A 21166-nucleotide genomic window follows, 5' to 3' on the forward strand; every position below is an offset into this window, starting at 1 on the left:
CTGAAGAACTCCAGACTTCCTGGAGCCATGAAGGTTGGATGAACCCCTGAAACTTGCCCCAAGATAATCTTTAAGCCTTACACCAAAAATATTCCCTGACACCTTAAAACGAAATAATAGTTGCTTGAATAGTTAAGAATGTCTGCCTTGAGCATTATGCTCTTTTAAGAAGTATCTATATAGCATCGTCAGATTGACAACAGCAACTTGAAAGATTAGATGGAAACCTTAAGGGACAGTGAACTTATGTTAATGGTAGAAGAAAAGAGGGTAAGAATGATTACACAACTCCAAGAATGTAATCAGTGTCACAAAATGATACATGTAGAAACTGTTGAATTGGTGTATGTTTTGCTGTGTATACCCTCAACAACAACAACAAAATAAAATAGAAGGATTCTGTGTGTAAATCTAAGGTTATGGTCAGAGTCTACTTAGGTTAAGAGAGTTTGCCTCATTACCGTTGAGTTGTGCTATAATGTAATGAATGCTGTTTTTAGACAGCTTTGAAGAGGTGGAATGTAATTGAAGTATGATTAGCTTGTTCTGTTTTTACCATAGTCTGTGACTTTTAAAACTAGAACTTGTGAGAGCAAGCCAATAACTTAGTGCCTCCTTACAGTTCTTGATGTGTGGCAGTTAAGTAGAAGTGCTAAAAATAGCCTTTCTGGACACAGAGATGGATTTAGAGATTAACAGAGAGCAAGCTTGGATTTGCATTTGATGCTATTATTTTGTTTTAAAGAAAGAATCCATTATGCAGTGTTAAAACACCAGAAGGAGGATAGTATGTCTGAGTATTTTTTTATTGGTAGCTATATTTAAAAGATGCTAAATTATACGATAATGTCATATTTGGCAGAATCTCACTTGAGTCTAAGAAGCATCACTGACAATCTGGCTGCCTGTGTACTCGATGTGCTGTAGTTTCAGTGTTGGATCAGTGTGTCTTTCCCTGTAGGTAATGTGGTTACCACTGACTCTACCTCTCAATTGACGCATACTTTAAGAGATCATCAGAAATAGAAAAGTATGGTATAATATATGCATCTTTCAGAAATATTTTTCTGGGATACTATCATTTTAAATAACACTGCCTCATAACTGTTGTCCTAATATTTTTAGCTATAAACTATTTTTAAAAAAACAACCAGAATTATTTCCTGAATCTCTACTAGCTGAGCATTGTAGACCCCAAGTGATAAAATGAATGTGAGAGGCTTTATATCTGGATTCCAGTTCCATATTTTTTTCCTAATGTTTAGAGTTCCTCTTTAGTTTACATTCCTTTACAAATCTGAGTCATTGTCGTTTCTTTAAAAGTTTAATTCTGTTAAAGATCTTGATTAGAGACTACTTGGATTCTATTACCTTTTATAAAATCAGAGGTAATAGACACTGCTAGAATTTGTACTTCTGAATTTTTTAAAAATCCTAGTGATGTTCCTTCCTTGGCTACACCGTAGAAAATTGGTTAGGATCAGATTTAATGTAAATTACTAAGCACTTTGGAACAAAGTCAGTTTTCTCCTTTTATTGACCTAAATGGGTAATGAGAAAAATACTGTTACATATTTTGTCTGCCTCCTTTCCCCTGGGATGTTGGAATCTTACTGAGCAGACAGCATTTTGGTTTAGGATGAAAGGCGAGAAGGCTTTCTTTTTACTGGGCTCACTGCTGAGGTAGATGCGTCATTGACATCTGACACACCTTTTTTAATGAGTGCTATTTTTTTATTGATGACAGGAAGGAGTCAGATGACTTCCTTAAAATTGAAACATCTCTCCTGAACACAAGAATTGGGAGGAGTATTTTATGTTCAATTTATTTTATAATTTCCTTCGGTTGTTTATATAAGTCGCTTGTTTAAAACAGCAATTCGTCGCAACTGCTGCTTATCAGAACATTCACACAGACTGAAAAACCTCCTGATAGGGTGTGTTCCCACATTATCACATTAGTTTTTCTCTGGCCTTGGGACTTAGTTCCTCAGGGGTGGAGCTCTAAAGTCTGTAGGATCATTGACCTGCATCTCTTATTCTCTTACGTTGTAATTGTTTGAATACTTAAAATATGTAGCTTAGGCCAAGTTGTTCCTGAGTCCAAGTTTCACGTTGCGTTTTGCCCCACCCGGTGTCCTAGATCTCCAGCAACAATGCTGATGGCCATTTCAAGTATTTGAGTAGCTTTGGATTGTTTCATTTTAGAGTATGTTACTCTCACACAACTAGGGAGACAAGTACCATATTCATAAGTACCAAATTCATTTGGGCCTCAGACTGCTGGGTAATTATATTAGGTTTCCCTGGTTTATGCCTTATCCTTCCCTGTGTATCTATTATTTTAAACCTTCATGTTTCTCAAACCTACAATTCCTTTATTTTCAGCAGATTAATCTCATTTCCCAATTCATTGGAATTTGAGATTTTTCTTGTGATCTAATGCCTGGTTAGTTTTATGGTGACGGAGCCCTGGTGGCACAGTGGTTCAGAGCCCGGCTGCTAACCAAGAGGTTGGCATTTCGAATCCTCCCGCTGTTCCTTGGAAACCCAATGGGGCAGTTCTCCTCTGTCCTGTAGAGTCACTGTGAGTCAGAAGCAACTTGATGGCTTTGGGTTTGGTTTTTTTCTGGGTTATAGTGTTATGTTTGTTGGATATTATGGTTTGTAATTGTCTATTAGATCAGATCTGTTAATTGTGTAATTAAAATCCTTTATATGCAAACCCACAGCCGTCAAGTTGATTCCAACTCATCAACCCTGTTGGACAGAGTAGAACTGCCTTATAGGGTTTCCAAGGCTGTAAATCTTTATGGAGGCAGACTTCCACATCTTCCATCCACAGAGTGGCTGGTGGGTTGAAACTACCAACCTTTCGGTTCGCAGCCAAGCACTTTTGGCTCCTAAAATCCTTTATAGCCATACTTAATGTTTGTTTATTTAACCTGTTAATTTCTAAGAAGGGTATGATTGTAGATTTGTTCACTTCTTCTATTTCTAACTATGATATTGCTTTATATTTAGAAGCTATGTTGTTAATGCATTAAGAGTTATGACATTGATGGATTACATGCTTCATCAAATCTAAGACATCATAGATTATAAACTGCATCCTGATTTCAGAGATGTGAAAAAATGCGTCTTAGGATCAAGAAAACATGACATTCATTTTATCAGCAGGAAACATTCATTTTTGCCCTAGTTGACGCTTGTTGCCTCTAGTTCTGTTTTGCCTAATGCTGATCTTACTGTACCTGCTTTCTTTTTAATAGCATTGATTGATATATCTCTTTTATTTTCAGAGTTTTTAGTGTCATTTTGTTTTAGGGTTATCTACTTTAGGCAGTTTTATATTTGCTGTCCTTACTAAGTCCTATCATCTTAATTTGTTTCTTTTTATCAAATGATTACCCTTAGAAATTTGACACACGTATTTAGCCATATTTTTTCTAGACGCACTTAAGGTTGTTAATCATGATCTCTTTCTCCTCACCAAATAATTAAAAAATTTCATCATGTGTCCACTACTGTCTTTCTTATACACTCTGTCGTCCCCCCAAGCTATGTTCTCTGGGCTACAATTTCTACATTCTTGGATTTGTTGTTTTTAATTGATTTTGCTAGAGTGGAGTGGAGCCTTCATGGTGTAGTGGTTAAGTGATACAGCTGCTAGCCACAAAGGTCAACACCAGCAGCTCCTTGGAAACCCTATGGGGCAGTTCTCTGTCCTGTAGGGTAGCTATGGGTCAGAATTGACTCCATGGTCTGTTTTGTTTTTTTTGATACTTTATAGTAAATTTCTCAGAGAGGTGGTATGTGAGTAAATTTTTCAAAACTTTGCATATCTGGAAATGCAATATCTGCCCTCATATAAAGTTTGATTGTTTTTTTAGCTAGCATGCTTTTAAGAATCTATTTCTTGTTCATTTAACTCAGTTAACTTCAGTTCCTCACTTACACTTTACCATTTAAGTTGTTCTGCCCCTAAGATGCCATTCCTTTCTACCAGGACTAAATGCTGTATATCTTTCAAGGCCCAGTTTTAAGTGTTACCTCAGCTAAGATGCTCTTGGTGATTTTCCCCTCTAGCACTTTCTCCTTTACATGTAAGATAGTCATCTAATACATACCATTTATACCCTGTTAAATCATAAGATAACTGAGAGAAGAATTTGCATCTCACTTATCTTTAAAATTCCTAGCATTGCACAGTATGTACCTTTTCAATAAATATTATTTAATAAACAATAAATGTATTTCTTCAGTTTAATTTCTGTTTTTAATTTATAAATACAACTATTTAAATCAGTTTCTACATCAGAGTTGCTGATTCATTGTAAATATTTGTGTGGATTTTATTTAACTGTGAGTGGTGAACTTGAGCATACCTGTTTTAATATTGCTGTTGAGATTAATATTTATGAATATCCAGGAAATGGCAAATAGTTTTAAAGCTAATTAGATAGGAGCCCTCCATTACACTGGCATCAGTGAAGGTTTATGAATTTCCATGAATATTTCAAGGAGATTCAGGATATTTGGGAGTCATTCACATGTTAAATAAATACTGTTTTGATTTCTCATTTCTCCTTACAGTTATATAATACGAATTATAATATGGAAAATGGTTCCAAAATCAAAAGTAGGCATCAAGTAAATCATTGTTTCTGTCATATAGACTCAGAAGGAAAATAGCGTATCTGTCAAGTCTTAAAATTCATGCCGCAATTTTACGAAGCAAATTGATTATACAGTATCTTTCTTTTCAAATATGGAAGAGTGAGATCTGTGCCCTTTCAAGCAAGTCATACGTTAAAAGGGAGCCCTGGTGGCACAGCTATGAAGTGCTGAGCTGCTAACTGAACGGTCAGCAGTTTGAACCTACCAGCTGCTCTGGGGGAGAAAGATGTGGCAGTCTGCTTCCACAAAGATCTGCAGGCTTGGAAACCCTATGGGGCAGTTCTACTCTGTCCTATAGGGCCACTATGAGTCAGAATCGACTCAACAGCAGTGGGTTTGGGTTGTTTTTTTTTTTTAAATGTTAGACATGAAATCCTGGGGATTTATTTTTGTCTGTTTCAGAAAAATCATAGACTCTTCCCCTATGCAATGATTAACTCTACTGTAACCAAAAGGTTGGCAGTTCAGATCCACCAGGCGCTCCTTGGAACTCTATGGGGCAGTTCTACTCTGTCCTGTAGGGTTGCTATGAGTAGGAATAGACTTGATGGCAACGGGGTTTTAACCCTTGGTGGCGTAGTGGTTAAGTGCTATGGCTGCTAACCAAGAGGTTGGCAGTTCAGATCCACCAGGCGCTCCTTGGAGCTCTATGGGGCAGTTCTACTCTGTCCTATAGGGTTGCTATGAGTAGGAATAGACTTGATGGCAACGGGGTTTTAACCCTTGGTGGCATAGTGGTTAAGTGCTATGGCTGCTAACCAAGAGGTCGGCAGTTTGGATCCGCCAGGCGCTCCTTGGAAACTCTATGGGACAGTTCTACTCTGTCCTGTAGGGTTGCTATGAGTCGGAATCGACTCGATGGCAATGGGTTTGTTTTTTTTTTAATATTCCAGCAATAGGGCATTCTCTTTCTCACAAGATGTCTTATTCTACTGTTGAATAGAACTTTAAGTTTAAAAAAAATTACTCCTTATTTTAAACTAAGATCTGCCTCTTTGTTTCTCAAGCTTCTTCCCTCCATATACTTTGAACCCATAAAAAAAAAAAAAAATACTTTGAACCCACAGAGTAGGTAAAAATCTTAGGATTTTTCCTAACAACTCCCATGGCAGCTATTGTGGGCATCGAGCAGAGTGGGATAAGGCTTAGATAGTGGGCTCTAGCTGTTTCTTTGAAGGAGTCTCCTGAAAGCAGATGTTTATAAATCAGATTGCGACAGTGTAAGAAGATGCTAAGCCCAGATCATCACCATTGTGTAGCATGATTCCTCTGCTTTAGTTTGGTGTCGTTATTTTTAAATTTGGAAATATCGATGAGTTACAATGGTTTGGGAAGGGATGGTGGAAATCTATATCTTTTTCTCATGTGCCTTCGTGAAATATGCCTCATCTGTTGAGAGACACCATTGGGAACAAGTATACAGCCTCAACTCATTGTAACTGCCACAATATTTTTCAGTGGCTCCTTTATGTGACAGATTACTCTCAGGAGCAAATAATATGCAGTTCTTCTCACATTCTGTTAGTGTTTTTTTTTTTTTTAAATAAAGTGCAGTGATCAATAGTCTGGTGTAATTGTGGTTTCCCTGTTGAATGTAAATGCTTCATTTGAATGTCTTTGATCTGAGGGACCAGTTGCTTTATTGGACTCTTGTTGTTGTTCTGTGCTTCCTAAGGTTTCTTGGTTGCTTTCTTTGAGATGTTTGTGTGGGGAAAAATGAACTTCTCTATCAGAATCATCAAGTAGGACCCAATAGAGAAATTTTAAGGATGAATACTGACATACTTGGACATTCATGCATATATTTTTTACGATAATTTCAGAATGAGACCACTTTCCCCACTACCTATAGCAATTGGGATTAACTTTCAGTGATGATTATAAAAGTAGCTTACCTCTTTGGCCTACTGGCCTTATGATGATGTTGCCTTGTAGATGCTGTCTGAAATGCCAGGGTGCTTTCACTAGTCGTCTTTTTTTTTTTCAAATCAGACTTAAAGTGTAATGTAAGACAAGAGATGGAGAAAAAGGAATTATTGAGAAATTGTGAGTTGAGTTTTAATAAGAATATGATGCTCCTATTTATCCATAGGAGAGCTGTTCGTTGTTTTTGCTCTTGAAGTGGTGACATCTTCAGCTTGGTCATTTCTAATCCACTCCCAGAAACTTGGCTGGGATTAGAAGTGTTTCCTGTGGCCGTAGAGCAGTTTTCCCTTTTTTCAGGGATCCAGAATATAGGTTGGGCTTCATCATTAAAAAAAAAAAAATTTTTTTTTTTTTTTTTTTTACCTACCGTTAAACCCGAAAAAGAAAAAAAACACCCGCTGCTGTCAAGTCGATTCCGACTCGTAGTGACTGTATAGGACAGAGTGGAACTTTCTATTCTCATACCATCCCTGAAGTGCTACCAGTTCTGTGAGTTCAGTTGAATTGAGTTTCATCCATCTGTCCCTCTGAAGGTTCTTAGATTAGTTCTGCTCCATGAAATGATTTACTTTTCTTTTTCTGCCTTCTCTCTTCGTATATTTTGGGTGATCAGAGATATTTCTTGTCATCATCCAAAATGGAGGTTGTGTTCCTGTTTCTTGTTCGTGTATTGTTTTGGGATATTTTTAAAGTGGCTAACACAGAAGTATATTTGGCCTTCCATCCTAAAACTGAAGTCCAAATAGCCCTTCAGAGGATTATTTGGTAGTATCTCAAGCTTTCAAGGAGACATACCTTTGGCTCAGCATTTTCACTTCTAGAAATTTATCCTACAGAAATACTTACACATGTACACAAAGATACATGTTTAAGGACGTTTATAGAAACACTGCTTGTAGTAGCCCCCCCCGCCAAAATTAAATAATGGAAGCAGCCTCAATGTCATCATCAATAAGGGAATGATTAAATGAACTGTGATCCATCTGTATTTCTGCAGTGCAATGCAGCAGGTACAAATAATGCAGTTAGTACGTATAGACACACCGACATAGGAAGCTCTTAAAGACATGATTAAGTCATAAGGGAGTTTGCAAAGTAACACATGTCTTGTCACTCCTTTCTCATTTATGTGTGCCTGTAAGTGTATAACTGAAAAGAAAAAAAATATTTGGAAGGATGTACACCAAGCTGTTAACAGTAGGATTTTGGAGATGATGCAAAGGGAAACTTGAATCCTTGTACTTGGAATACGTCTATACTGTATGGATTATTTTTATAACAAGCTTATTACATCATAATTGTTAATTTAAAGTACGAAATAGACTGCCTGGAGAAGGAGTGAGCAACCATTGAAGTTTCCAGGCAGAGTCTGTTTTAAACGGGCTCCTGCGCTGTTTGTTGATTGGACTCAGTGTCCTTCCTTTTAGATTTCTTTTCATAATGGATCTCAGGGCATTTCAGGAGTCTAAAACCAAAATCCATTGCCGTTGAGTTGATTACAACTCATAGTGACCCTACAGGACAGAGTAGAACTGCCCAATAGGGTTTCGAAGGCTTAATGGAAGCAGACTGCCACATCATTTTCCCAAGGAGTGCTTGGTGTGTTCCAACTGCAGACCTTTTGGTTAGCTTTAACCACATTACCCACCAGGGCTTCTCAGACAACAAGCCTCCCATTATTAAGGTTTGTTTAGTTTGTTCTCGTTCTCTTTGCTGTCGTATTTCAATCTGTAGGATACTTTCCTACCTTCTTTAATAATTTCAGTCACCCCATGGCTTGTCTTCTCTCTATTCTGTTGAGTACTATCTTCTGTGATTTCAGCGTGGCCGCATTGACGTCCCAGTTCCTGGACACCAGTCTACATCCTGCTTCATCTACCCACTGCCTCACCCACTATCATAGCATGTTTGCTTGAAACTGTTCTCCCCTCCTCTTCTACATGGAACTCCTCTATAATCATAGTCTTCCACCTCTCCCCGCTTGACACTTAAAGAATCTCTTCTCTTTCTGTATCAAGATCTTCATTCTCTTTATCCCTTTATAGTCCTGAATTCATCAGCTCCCTTATGATTTTATCTATCTCCCTCTTCACCGTGTGCTGGACCTCTTGACCTCTTTGATCATGCCAGTGTCCCAACCTGTGGCACGTGTGCTGCTGTTCCCTTTCTTCAACTGTCAGCTCAGTATGGGGGAGGAAGATCAAAGTTGTTACCTAGGGCCATGAAAGCGTATACTTCCTCATATCCTCTGGACTCTCAGCTACCCTACTTCAGGATAGTTTTAATCTCTTTTTATCTCTAATGTTGTAAACTTTTCTATTCCCTCAGGCTCCAAATCCTAATTGCCTTTGTCTCTATAGTCTGGGACAAGCCCTGGTGACACAGTGGTTACAGTGCTTGGCTGTTAACTGAAAGGTGGGCGATTCGAACTCACCAGCCGCTCCCAGGAGAAAGATGTGGCAGTCTGCTTCCATAAACATTACAGTCTCGGAAACTCTGTGGGGCAGTTCTACTCTGTCCTGTACGGTCACTGTCAACTTGATGGCAGCAGGGTTTTTTTTTTTATAGTCTTTGGATGGCTTTACTTCACTTGCTGAAAAAGGTCAAAGCTCTTCGTTATCAGTTTCTGCAGCCTCCTTCTCCACTTCAAAATGTCTGTCACTTTAACAAATAAAGTACAAGGAGGAAAAAAAAATGAGGGGGATGAAATTTATAGATAAAACAGACTTAAAGCGTGTATCAATCAAATACAGTTTATGGACCTTGTCTGGATTCTGATTCAAATAAATCGACCTAGAGAGAGACATACAACATGGACATTTAAATACTGACTAGCTATCTGGTGATACTAAAGAATAATTGTTCATTTTTTAAGGTGTGATAATGATACTGTGGTTATTTTTAAGTTCCTAATTTTCAGAGATGTTTTTATATCCTGAAGTTTTTTGTATAGGCTTATTATAGGGCTTTTCTAGAATCCAGCGTGTTGGGGTGGGTAAGTGGGAGGGTGATAAAACAGAAGGCCATGTGTATCATGTAGTTGGGTGATGGGTGTATAGGTATTCATCATACTGTTGTCTCTACTTTTGTATGAGTTTAATGTTTTCCATAATAATTTTTTAAAAGTATATCTCCAGACTTTTCACTCACCTTTAAAATTTCTCATCCTTTCCTCCTCTCCCATCTCTCCTAAATCGCAGGAAGTGGCATTCTTTGATACCACTAAGAATAAACCTCTGTGCCCTGGATCCTGTCCCCTCCCACTTACCCTAATTTTACCAGTCCTCTCTCTCTCTCTCTCTTTCTTGCATCTTTGCTTCTCAATCTTCTTATGTTATAAACATACTAAGACTTCCATTATTCCAAAGAAGGCTTTACTCACAGTTTTCTCTGCCCCTTGGAAGTGTTCTTCTGGCTGTTTTATTGACAGGCTTCTTAGAAGAAGCTTGAAGTCACACATTTTTTTAGCATTTACACTATTGACTTAAATATGCATAACACTGCTAAATCTGGTGTTTGATAGGTCACCTGCTTGATTACAAATCGTTGAACTGATCTCACTTCTTACCTTTGTTGTCTTATAATGAGTGTTTTATATTCTTAATCATTTCCTCCTATAACCTTTTTAAATTGCCTCAGTTGATGTTGCCTTATCCTGGCTTTTCTCTCAGCCCTGTTCATTTTCAGCTTCTGTTAGAATCTCTTCCTTCCAGCCCTTTCAGGTGGACCTTTCACCCATATCTTGGTATTTGTCTTTCTGCTTACCCATTCTAGATCTGTCTTCCAGCTGCAACTAACAACTTATTATAGGTGACTTTCTAATCTGTGCCTCAAATACTGATCCCCGTTTATAACTGCTGACTGTACCATTATAGCAATTCCACGGTTATGATGTTTATACTTTATGCTCTGTTCCAGGGATTCCATTAATCTCCCAGGTTTGAAAAGCTTGGATTCAGCCTTGACTCAGATCTTCCCATTATATTCTACGTCTTCCTCCCAAGCTCTATTGATTCTAACATCCCAGTCCTCACAAATCTATTCCTTTTCCTCATACCCTACTCCCCAGCTTTAGTTGAGGCCCTCAGAACCTCATCCTCCAAATCAGTCTCCCTGTTTTTTGTCTTTTTCACTCTACGCTGTTTTTTTTGCATCTCCATCAAATTAATCTTCCTACTAACCTGTTGCCATCAAGTCAATGCCAACTCATAGTAACCCTAGAGAACAGAGTAGAACTGCCCATAAGTTTTCTAAGGAGCAGCTGGTGGATTCAAACTGCACACCTTTTGGTTATCAGCTGAGCTCTTAACCACTGTGCTATTAGGGCTCCAATCTTCCTACTACTCTATTCTAATCATATCACTCTACTCAGAAATGTGTTATTTACCAAATAATATTCAGACTTTTTAGCTTTTTTTTTTTTTATATATAGGCTACCCTCCAACACACACATGTACATATACAACCAAAATACCTTTCTAGCCCTGTCTCCCATTCCTTCCCTACAAGTACCCAAAACCAAACGGGACTGTTGTTGTTAGGTGCTTTCGAGTCAGTTCTGACTCATAGCGACCTTGTGTATAACAGAACAAAACAGTCCCTGGTCCTGCGCCAACCTCACACTTGTTGTTGTTTGAGCCCATTGTTGCAGCCACTGTGTCAGTCCATCTCGTTGAGAGTGAGTCTTCCTCTTTTTCACTGACCCTCTGCTTTACCAAGTATGATGTCCTTTTCCAGGGACTGACTGGTCCCGCCGATAACATCTCCCAAAGTACATGAGACAAAGCCTTGACATCCTCACTTTTAAGCAGCACGCCGTCTATACTTCTTCCAAGACGGATTTGTTTGTTCTTCTGGCAGGCCATAGTATATTCAGCATTCTTCTTCAGCACCATAATTCAAATGCATCAGTTCTTCTCTGGTCTTCCTTATTCATTGTCCAGCTTTTGCATGCATATGAGGTGATTGAAAATACCATGGCTTAGGTCAGGTGCACCTTAGTCCTCAAAGTGACATCTTTGCTTTTTAACATCTTAAAGAGACATTTTGCAGCAGATTTGCCCAGTGCAATATGTGGTTTGATTTCTTGACTGCTACTTCCATGGGTGTTGATTGTAGATTCAAGTAAAATGAAATCCTTAACTTCAGTATTTTCTCCATTTATCATGATGTTCTTTATTGGTCCAGTTGTAAGGATGTTTGTTTTATTTATGTTGAGGTATAATCCATACTGAAGGCTGTAGTCGTTGATCTTCATCAGTAAGTGCTTCAAGTCCTCTTTACTTTCAGCAAGCAAAGTTGTGTCATCTGCATGTTGCAGATTGTTAATGAGTCTTCCTCCAATCCTGACGCCATGTTCTTCTTAATATAGTCCAGCTTCTTGGGTTATTTACTCAGCATACAGGTTGTGAAAGGGATACAACCCTGATGCACACCTTCCCTGATTTTAAACCATACGGCATCCCCTTGTTCTACTCAAATGATTGCCTCTTGGTCTATGTACAGGTTCCGCATGAGCACAGTTAAGTGTTCTGAAATTCTTTTTTTTGACAGTGTTATCATTGTTATGATCCTCACTGTTGAATGCATTTGCGTTGTCGATAAAACACAGGTAAACATGTTTTTGGTATTCTCTGCTTTCAGCCAAGATCCATCTGAGATCAGCAGTAATACCCCCCCTCTTCTGAATCTGGCTTGAATGTCTGACAGTTCCCTGTCCATGTACTGTTGCAAATGTTTTTTGAATTATCTTCAGCAAAATTTTACTTATGTGTGATATTAATGATATTGTTTGATAATTTCCATATTCTGTTGGATTGCCTTTCTTTGGAATGGGCACAAACACAAATCTCTTCCAGTCAGCTGGCCAGGTAGCTGTCTTCCAAATTTCTTGGTATAGACGAGTGAGCGCTTCCAGCATTGCATTTGTTTGTTGAAACATCTCAATTGGTATTTATCAATTCCTTGAGCCTTGTTTTTTGCCAGTGCCTTCAGTGCAGCTTGGACTTCCTCCTTCAGCAGCATGGGTTCATGATCGTATGGCGCCTCCTGAAATGACTGAACATCGACCAATTCTTTTTGATACAATAACTTTGTGTATTCCTTCCATCTTCTTTTGATGCTTCCTGCAGTGTTCACTGTTTTGTTCATAGAACCCTTTGGTATTGGCATCTTGAGGCTTGAATTTTTTTTCAGTTCTTTCAGCTTGAGAAATGCCTAGTGTGTTCTTCCCTTTGGTTTCTTATTCTAGCTCTTTACACATTTCATTATAATACCTTACTTTGTCTTCTTGAGCCACCGTTTCAAATCTTCTGTTCAGCTCTTTTACTTCATCATTTCTTCCATTCGCTTTAGTTACCCTATATTCAAGAGCAAGTTTCAGAGTCTCTTTTGACATGTATTTTGGTCTTTTCTCTCTTTCCTGACTTTTTAATGACTTTTTGCTTTCTTCACGTATGATGTCCTTGATGTCATCCCACAACTTGTCTTCAGCCATTAGTGTTCAGTGCATCAAATCTGTTCTTGAGATGGTCTATAAATTCAGGTGGGATATACTAAAGGTCTGGTGGTGTAGTGGTTAAAATCTCGACTGCTAACCAAAAGTTTGGCAGTTCAGATCCACCAGCTGCTCCTTGGAAACCCTATGGGGCAGTTCTACTCTGTCGTATAGAGTCGCTATGAGTTGGAACCGACTCGACAGCACTTAACAACAGCGATACTAAAGGTCATACTTTGGTTTTTGTGGACTTGTTTTAATTTTCTTCATCTTCACCTTGAACTTGCGTATCAGCAGTTGACAGTCTGTTCCACAGTTGGCTCCTGGTCTTGTTCTGGCTGATGATATTAAACTTCTCCATCATCTCTTTCCATAGATGTAGTCGATTTGATTCCTATATATAGTCAGTGTTTATGATGTTGAAAAAAGATATTTCCAACGAGTAGGTCAGTGGTCTTACAAAATTCTATCATGAGATCTCTGGCATTGTTTCTACCTCCAAGGCCATATTTTCCAACTACTGATCCTTCTTTTTTGTTTCCAACTTTCACATTTCAATCACCAGTAGTTATCAATGCATCTTGTTTGCATGTTTGATCAATTTCAGAATGCAGAAATTGGTTTAAAAATATCTTCAGTTTCTTCGTCTTTGGCATCAGTGGTTGGTGCATAAATTTTAATAAGAGTCATATTAACCAGTCTTCTTTGTAGGCATATGGATATTATCCTATCACTGATGGCGTTGTACTTCAGGATAGATCTTAAAATGTTCTTTTCGACAATGAATGCGACACCGTTCCTCTTCGGTTTATTACAAATGGGACTACTTGCTATAAAACAAACAAAATCAGTTGCCACCAAGTTGATTCCAACTCATGGTGACCCCATGAGCCCCTGGGTGGCACAGATTTTAAGTGCTTTACTACTAACTGAAAGGTTGGCATTCGAACCTGTTCAGAGGTGCCTTGGAAGAAAGGCCTGGTGATCTCTTTCCAAAAGGTTGCAGCCTTGAAAACCCTGTGGAGTAACCATTTTACAAGTGCACCAGCAATAGATGAGGGTTCTAGCTTCTCCACATCTTCACCAACACCTTTCATTTTCTGTTTTTAAAACCCTGGCCAACTTAGTATCTAATAGTTTTTTAGTGCATTTCTTAGGGTTTTCTGTATTTAAAATTGTGTCACCTGCAAATAGTTTTACATCTTTATTTCCAATCTGGACGCCTGTTATTTCTCTCTATTACCTAAGTGCCCTGGCAAGAACCTCCAGTGCAATGTTGAAAGAAGTGGTGAGAGCAGACATCCTTGTTTTGCCCTTGATTTTAGGGGGAAGGCATCCATTGTTTCACCAGTAAGTATAGAATCATATAGTTTTGAACCACATAATACCTTAAATATCATTTAATCCAGGGTTCCCTAAATTGGATTATTGTTAGGGGAAAAAAGAGATTTCATGATCAAATAAGAATGAGAAGTGCTAGGTTAACAAATTAAACAGGGTTCTTTCCTGTAGAATTGCTGGATGTCCTTAACATGCTAATATGCCTGGCAGGTCTCCACAGTCTTCTAAATTTGATTCTAACCTATTGTTGTATGCCTATTAACATCTCCCCAAAGTAATGTTCTGTGCAGCTGAATACATTCCTGGGAAATAACCAATTTGGTAGAGTCCTTTACATGAGAAAATGAAAGGCTGGAGAGAGAGAAAATTTTCCATGGCACTTGCTTACTTTTCAGTGGAGTACAGCTTTTGAAAGAAGTTTGAAAACTAATCTGTTTTCAAGATTGTGAAAAGAAACAGAATTTTGGTTTCCATAAAGAAAAATTTAAATGTGCCTGCTCACCGCTCACTTGGATGGTGTGAGTAGATATTGAATTAGGATAATAGGATCCACTTAACCAAGGGCAGTATGCCCAGCATGGAATTGAATGATCTGTACCTTCAGAAACCATTTCAAGAGCAATGGATATATTGGTTAAACTCGTCATTATAAACTACTACAAGTGACACTTTATCAACTGCAAATCTAATGTGTCGTTAAAACTAGAGGCACCACATATAGTATAGTTGGATTTTGAAAGTGAATTCTCAGAAAAATGAAGAGTGGCTCTGATGACTTGTTCAGTAACTTAAAGTTAGATTGGGAGACATCATAATCTTTCTTCAGAATCTGACATAGATATTTCTGTTAGTCCGGCTTAAGAGTCTGTTGAGGCCATTAGGTTTCAGTGGCAGTGCTGGTATGATGCTGCTGCCAAGAGTCTGAGCCAGCAGGTTAAAGCTAATGGTGTTTTTGATGTGTCATACCTTTTCTCAAAGAGCTTCTGGTCTAATAAAGATACACACAATCTCCTATTACAAGAGAAATAATATAAGTGTTAGGAAGTACAAAGAAAATGCTGTAGTAGCTCATAGGGTAGACCATTGAATTACAACTGAGTAAAATGAAGATTTCGTGAAGAAGGTAGCACTTGAGTGAGTCTTGAAGTGGTAGAGGGATTCCAGAGCTGATTTTTGTGTGCAAATTTCCCAGTTGTGCTTGAATTGAGCCAGGTTTACCACGGTGTTACTGCTCTAAATAGCAATGTTAGCAAAGGTACAGAAGCTGGGAAGTCCATTCTTGTTCAGTAATCAGGTGAATTCAGAGCACAGCATATTCAAGAAATAAGGTTGGAAAGCTAGACTAGGACCAGTCTTTGGAGGATCTTGGACACTTCTGCTGAGGTGTTTGGACATTACTTTGTAGGTAGTTTTGGAGCATAAGAGTGATGTAACCAGATCTTTATTTCAGGAGTGAACTTTGGTGGCTGAAGGATTGGTGGCAGAAAGGAAGGAAGCCAGCAATGACTAACATAGCTCTTAACCTAATTAGACCCCTCCCCCTCACCCCCAAAGAAACAAAGATTTTACTGTATCTGGCCTACAGATCTGTGTATTTCACTTATGCTTTGGGCTAATTCATAACTAATTGGCATTTGTAAAATCTTTGAGTAAATTCTGAACATTTTTATTCTGTGAGGACTTCAGATAGGTTGGTTTTGAGCTCAGTTATTTTGAGAACCAGAAATATCTTTGGACTCTGTGTTAACTATTGCAGTTTTACATTAGAAAAAAATACATTTAATAGTTTCAACTAACCAGTCCAAGCCATTTTTTTCTCTTTTTTTAACAGCTTTATTTAAGTGTGACTTACCCCCCCCCCCAAAAAAAAAAACACTAAACCCAGTGCCGTCAAGTCAATTCTGACTCATAGTGACCTTATAGGACAGAGTAGAACTGCCCCATAACATACCATAAAATTCACCCGCTATAAGTATACAGTTAGCGGTTTCTAGTAATTTATAGAGCTGCACAATCGTTGCCGCAGTACAGTTTTGCATTTTCCACCACCCTAATACATTCCCTCTTGCCAGTTTGTAGTCAGTACCCACACCACCCCAGCCCCAGGTAATCGATGATTTGCTTTCTATCTTTATAAAAATACCTTTTGTATAGTCATTTGATATAAGTGAAATGCCTGTTTGTAGTCAGTACCCACACCACCCCAGCCCCAGGTAATCAATGATTTGCTTTCTATCTTTATAAAAATACCTTTTGTATAGTCATTTGATATAAGTGAAATCATATGTAGTCTTTTGTGACTGGCTTCTTTCATTTAGCATAATTTTTTATTGTACTTTAGATGAAGGTTTAGAGAGCAAATTAGCTTCTTATTAAACAGTTAAAACACACATTGTTTTGTGACATTGGTTGCCAGTCCCACAACATGTCAACACTCTCCCCTTCTCTACCTTGGGTTCTCCATTACAGGCTTTCCTAGGCAACTCCCTCCCCTGCCTTCTCATCATTGCCCCTGAGCTGGTATGTCCCTTTAATCCCCCTCCTCTTTTTATGGGCCTGTCTAATCTTTGGCTGAAGGGTAAACCTTAGGAGTGACTACAGCACCGAGTTAAAAGGGTGTCCAGGGGCTATACTCTCAGGGTTTCTCCAGTCTCTGTAAGACCAGTAAGTCTGGTCTTTTTTTGTGAGTTAGAATTTTGTTCTATATTTTTGTCCAGCTCTGTCCGGGACCCTCTATTGTGATCCCTGCCAGAGCAGTCGATGGTGGTTACTGGGCACCATCTAATTGTACTGGATTCTGTTTGGTGGAGGCTGTGGTAGTTGTGGTCCATTAGTGCTTTGGACTAATCTTTTCCTTATGTCTTTGGTTTTGTTCATTCTCCCTTGCTCTGGACAGGGTGGGACCAGTGGAATCTCTTAGATGTCGGCTCACAAGCTTTTAAGACCTCAGATACTACTCACCAAAGTAGGATGTAGAACATTTTCTTTATAAACTATTTTATGCCAATTGAGCTAGTTGTCCCCCCAGACCATGGTACCCAGCCCTCAGCGCAGTAATTCTGTCCCCCAGGAGTTGGGAGGTATCTGTGAAGCTTCCGTAGCCTTGCCTTGGTCAGGCTGTGCTGAGCTCAGGTGTATTTACATAATTTTTTGAGATCATCCACACTGTAGCATGTATTAGTATTTTGTTCCTTTTTATTGCTGAAGAATATGCCTTTAGGTGGATACATACAGTTTTATTTTGGAGCTCTAATGGCACAGTGGTTAAGAGTTCGGCTGCAACCAAAAGGTCCGCAGTTCGGATCTACCAGGCACTCCTTCAAAACCCTGTGGGGCAGTTCTGCTCTGTCCTGTAGGATTGCTATGAGTCAGAATCGACTCAGTGGCAACTGGTTTGGTTTTTTTGATCTTATAGTTTTATTTATCCACTTACCATTTGATAGACATTTGGATTTTTCCAGATTTTGGCTATTCTGAGTAATTGCTGCTGTGAGTGCTCTTGTACATGCCTCTGTGTAGATATTTGTTTTTATTTCTCTTGGGTGGCTTCCTGGGAGTAGAATTACTGGGGTTTTGTTTTTTTATACTAAGTTTACGTTCTACTTTTTAAGAAACTGTCAGTAAAACTGTCTCTATTTATAGATGACATGATCTTGTTATGGGGTTTGTAATTAAATAAATTAGTTTTTGTTCTGGTCCTGAGAGGTAACTTCTAAAACTTTGGAATTTCCCCAGCAATTGGAGTCTTTGTTATTTATGGAGGGGCTTCAGACCATAACTATCTCACAAGTTATGCTGATGAGATAACACTTAGGTAGGGGCTGGTGAGGCCAGAAAGACCCACCACATGTTATAAGCCCAACCTCACCTCAGTGGAGGGAGTTAGAGGTTGGATTCAACCTCGTGCCCAGTGATTCGTGAAGTCATGCCTATGTAATGAGACCCAATAGAAGCTCTGGACACCAAATCTCCATGAGCTTTCTAGTTGGTGAATAACATTGGTGCTTGGAAGATTACCTGACTCTTTTTTGGGACATGGAAGCTCCATGCATTGGGGACCTTCCTAGACCTTGTCCTGTGTAAATTATTGAATCCAAGGGAATGGCGGGAGCCAGAGATCAGAAATGAGGGTGTCATGGGGACCCCTAAGCTTGCATCTGGTTTCTGAAGTGTTGGGCAGACTTGGCAATCTAGAGGATAGTGCTGTTTAACTTGAATATAGAAAACCCTAAGGAATCCACTAGAAAGCTGTTAGAACTAATAAATGAGTTCAACAAGATTCAAGATCAGTATAGAAAAATGACTTCATTCCCACAGTAGTGCTGCTACTGACCATCTGGCATTAGGCCTGGAATTTTCATGTTTTCCTCTCTGCCTCTTTCTTACTAATTTTCCCATCAAGGTTATTATATTACAATGCAATTCTTATGAACCCCTTTAGTTCAAAAATATGAGATTAAATTTGTACTTTATGGCTCAGAATGAAGGAGTAAATTCCAGAATTGGAAGTGTCCAACAATAGACTGAGCTGCCTTAAAAAAAAAAAAACTGAAAACCAAACCATTGCCATCCAGTCAATTCTGACTCATAGCAACCCTAAAGCAGCCTTAGGAAGTGGTAAAGTTCCTATGATGATAGGTGTACAAACAGAGGCTTCCACCTAGTAAAACTTTTGCTCTCTCCTGCTTCATCTATCCCATACATCCCTGCGGCCTGCAAGCTGTTTTAACATACATTACAGTGAGGATCATAAACAGATACACAACCTGCATATTGTATTTTTGTGGCTTTTGAATTTTAGATTCAGGATTTTATGCTGTCATAGTTAATGAATTAATCAGGTGGGAAATGAAGTGAGAATGGTTGGTAAACTTCACTAGATATTAGAGAACAGTTTAATATTAGGCAAAATTGATGATATGACCTCATAAAGCCCTTTTATCTAAGCCTCTCTACAGAGTTGAAGACACAGCTCTGCAGTGAGGTCACCATGGTCTCGGACCTATGGTGATTGTAACTAGGCTCATCCACACTATGCACTTTATTTCGTACTTTGACAAAGTAGAAGAAAACATTGAGGTCTTATCCTATATAGATCCCTGGTAGTGCAGTGGTTAAGCGTTCAGCTGCCAACTAAAAGGTCGGCAGCTCAAATCCACCAGCTGCTCCTTGGAAACCCTATTGGGCCGTTCTACTCTGTCCTCTAGGGTTACTATGAGTCGGAATCGACTGGACAGCAACAGGTTTGGTTTTATCTTTTGTATCATATATGAGACTTTATGTGCAGCTTGACAGAGGTTGCATGCGGCTGTCAGGATTTTGAAAATCATCTGGCCTCTGCTGTGTCCTTCTGTGAGATGTTTTATTCTTAGCCATCAGTCCCCTCTCCCTACCCCTGTCCCTTGACCACTACCATTACAGTGATCAAAAAGCCTGCTTGCTCAACAGTGATGTGTCTTGATAGTGCCCGTTAGTTTTTGGTAGTTACCCTAGCCTGCATGGTAGCCTTCAGTTTAATGGCCTTTTTTATGTTCATTCATTTTATTTTATTTCCCATCGTGGTTTTGTTTATTTGTTTTTTGTTTTTTCTGTTCTCTTTTTTTAAAACCGTCGTGGTTTGCCCTTCATATTCCCCAATGTTTGCACATGACAAGATGTTGCCATCCCAACATTACCTCCCACTTCACTGACCAGTGCCACTACTGACCATCTAGCACCAGCCACAACGGGACCACTGCCTTCAGCTCCTCGGGATGTCGTGGCCTCCCTGGTCTCTACCCGCTTTATCAAATTGACGTGGCGGACACCTGCATCAGACCCCCATGGAGACAACCTTACCTACTCTGTCTTCTACACCAAGGAAGGGATTGCTAGGTAAGTGGCTGTGTGTCTGGAGCCTATTGGCTGCATCATAGCGCACCCCAGCCCGGTCATGCTCACCGTGGCACCCTTGGGCAGGACGTGTACCAATTTTCGGTCCAGAAGGTATCACTAACCAACATGCATCTTCCCTCATTTTAGGTCATCAAAAAAATTTCAAAACAGACTGAGAATTTGCTGGTACTCTTTCCAGCCTTTCTGAGTTGACTTGGGGAGTGTGTAGATGGGAGGGAGGAGCAAAACTAAGGATAAGAGAGCCATTTAGGTGAAAGTATTAAAATGTAACCATGGCTACCCTTTTTTTCAACACAGCCTACAGGATATAGCTTACGTAGGCCTTTCAGATTCTAGAGCTCAACATGAACTGTTAACTTACTAAAGTTAAATGAATATTTGCCTGCACCCTTATGTGGGTTTGGGCTGCTGAGCTCCATACAGTCTCCTTGATGCAAGAGAGTTAGTGACAACATGGGGTCTCTATGAGTTGAAATTGATGTGACAGCGCCTTACAACAATAATCTTCCTAAAACAGCATTTTCATTACATTCCTATCTCCAGTCTTCTCAGGAACTCATATTGCCCTTCCATTGCTTATAGGAAAAAAATCCAGAATCTCTAGGGTACTTTACAGTCTGGCTTTATTTTATCTAGCCCAGTGCCATCAAGTCGATTCCGACTCAGAGCGACCCTATAGGACAGAGTGGAACTGCCCCATAGAGTTTCCAAGAAGCGCCTGGTGGATTTGAACTGCCAACCCTTTGGTTATTTTATCTATCTAACCTTATTTTTCTCTCTTGCCCAGTTTGAGCTCAGTTTCTAATGAAACCAATCTAATTCCTACCA

General features: G+C 39.2%; 1 protein-coding gene across 8 annotated transcripts in view; it reads left to right on the forward strand.

Annotated features, from left to right (window-relative positions):
* Positions 1–21166, forward strand: part of NEO1 (neogenin 1) — a 219602-nt gene that overhangs the window by 132771 nt on the left and 65665 nt on the right. For 5 of the 8 annotated variants that reach the window (XM_049852788.1, XM_049852794.1, XM_049852789.1 and 2 more), the window contains one exon: positions 20098–20317. In XM_049852788.1, the coding sequence (XP_049708745.1) occupies positions 20098–20317 (220 nt within the window). The remainder of the gene's footprint in view (positions 1–20097; positions 20318–21166) is intronic. The other 3 variants (XM_049852791.1, XM_049852795.1, XM_049852793.1) reach the window with 1 other exon arrangement.

The sequence above is a fragment of the Elephas maximus genome, chromosome 13, assembly GCF_024166365.1.
Source record: "Elephas maximus indicus isolate mEleMax1 chromosome 13, mEleMax1 primary haplotype, whole genome shotgun sequence".
NCBI classification, from domain to species: Eukaryota; Metazoa; Chordata; class Mammalia; order Proboscidea; family Elephantidae; genus Elephas; species Elephas maximus.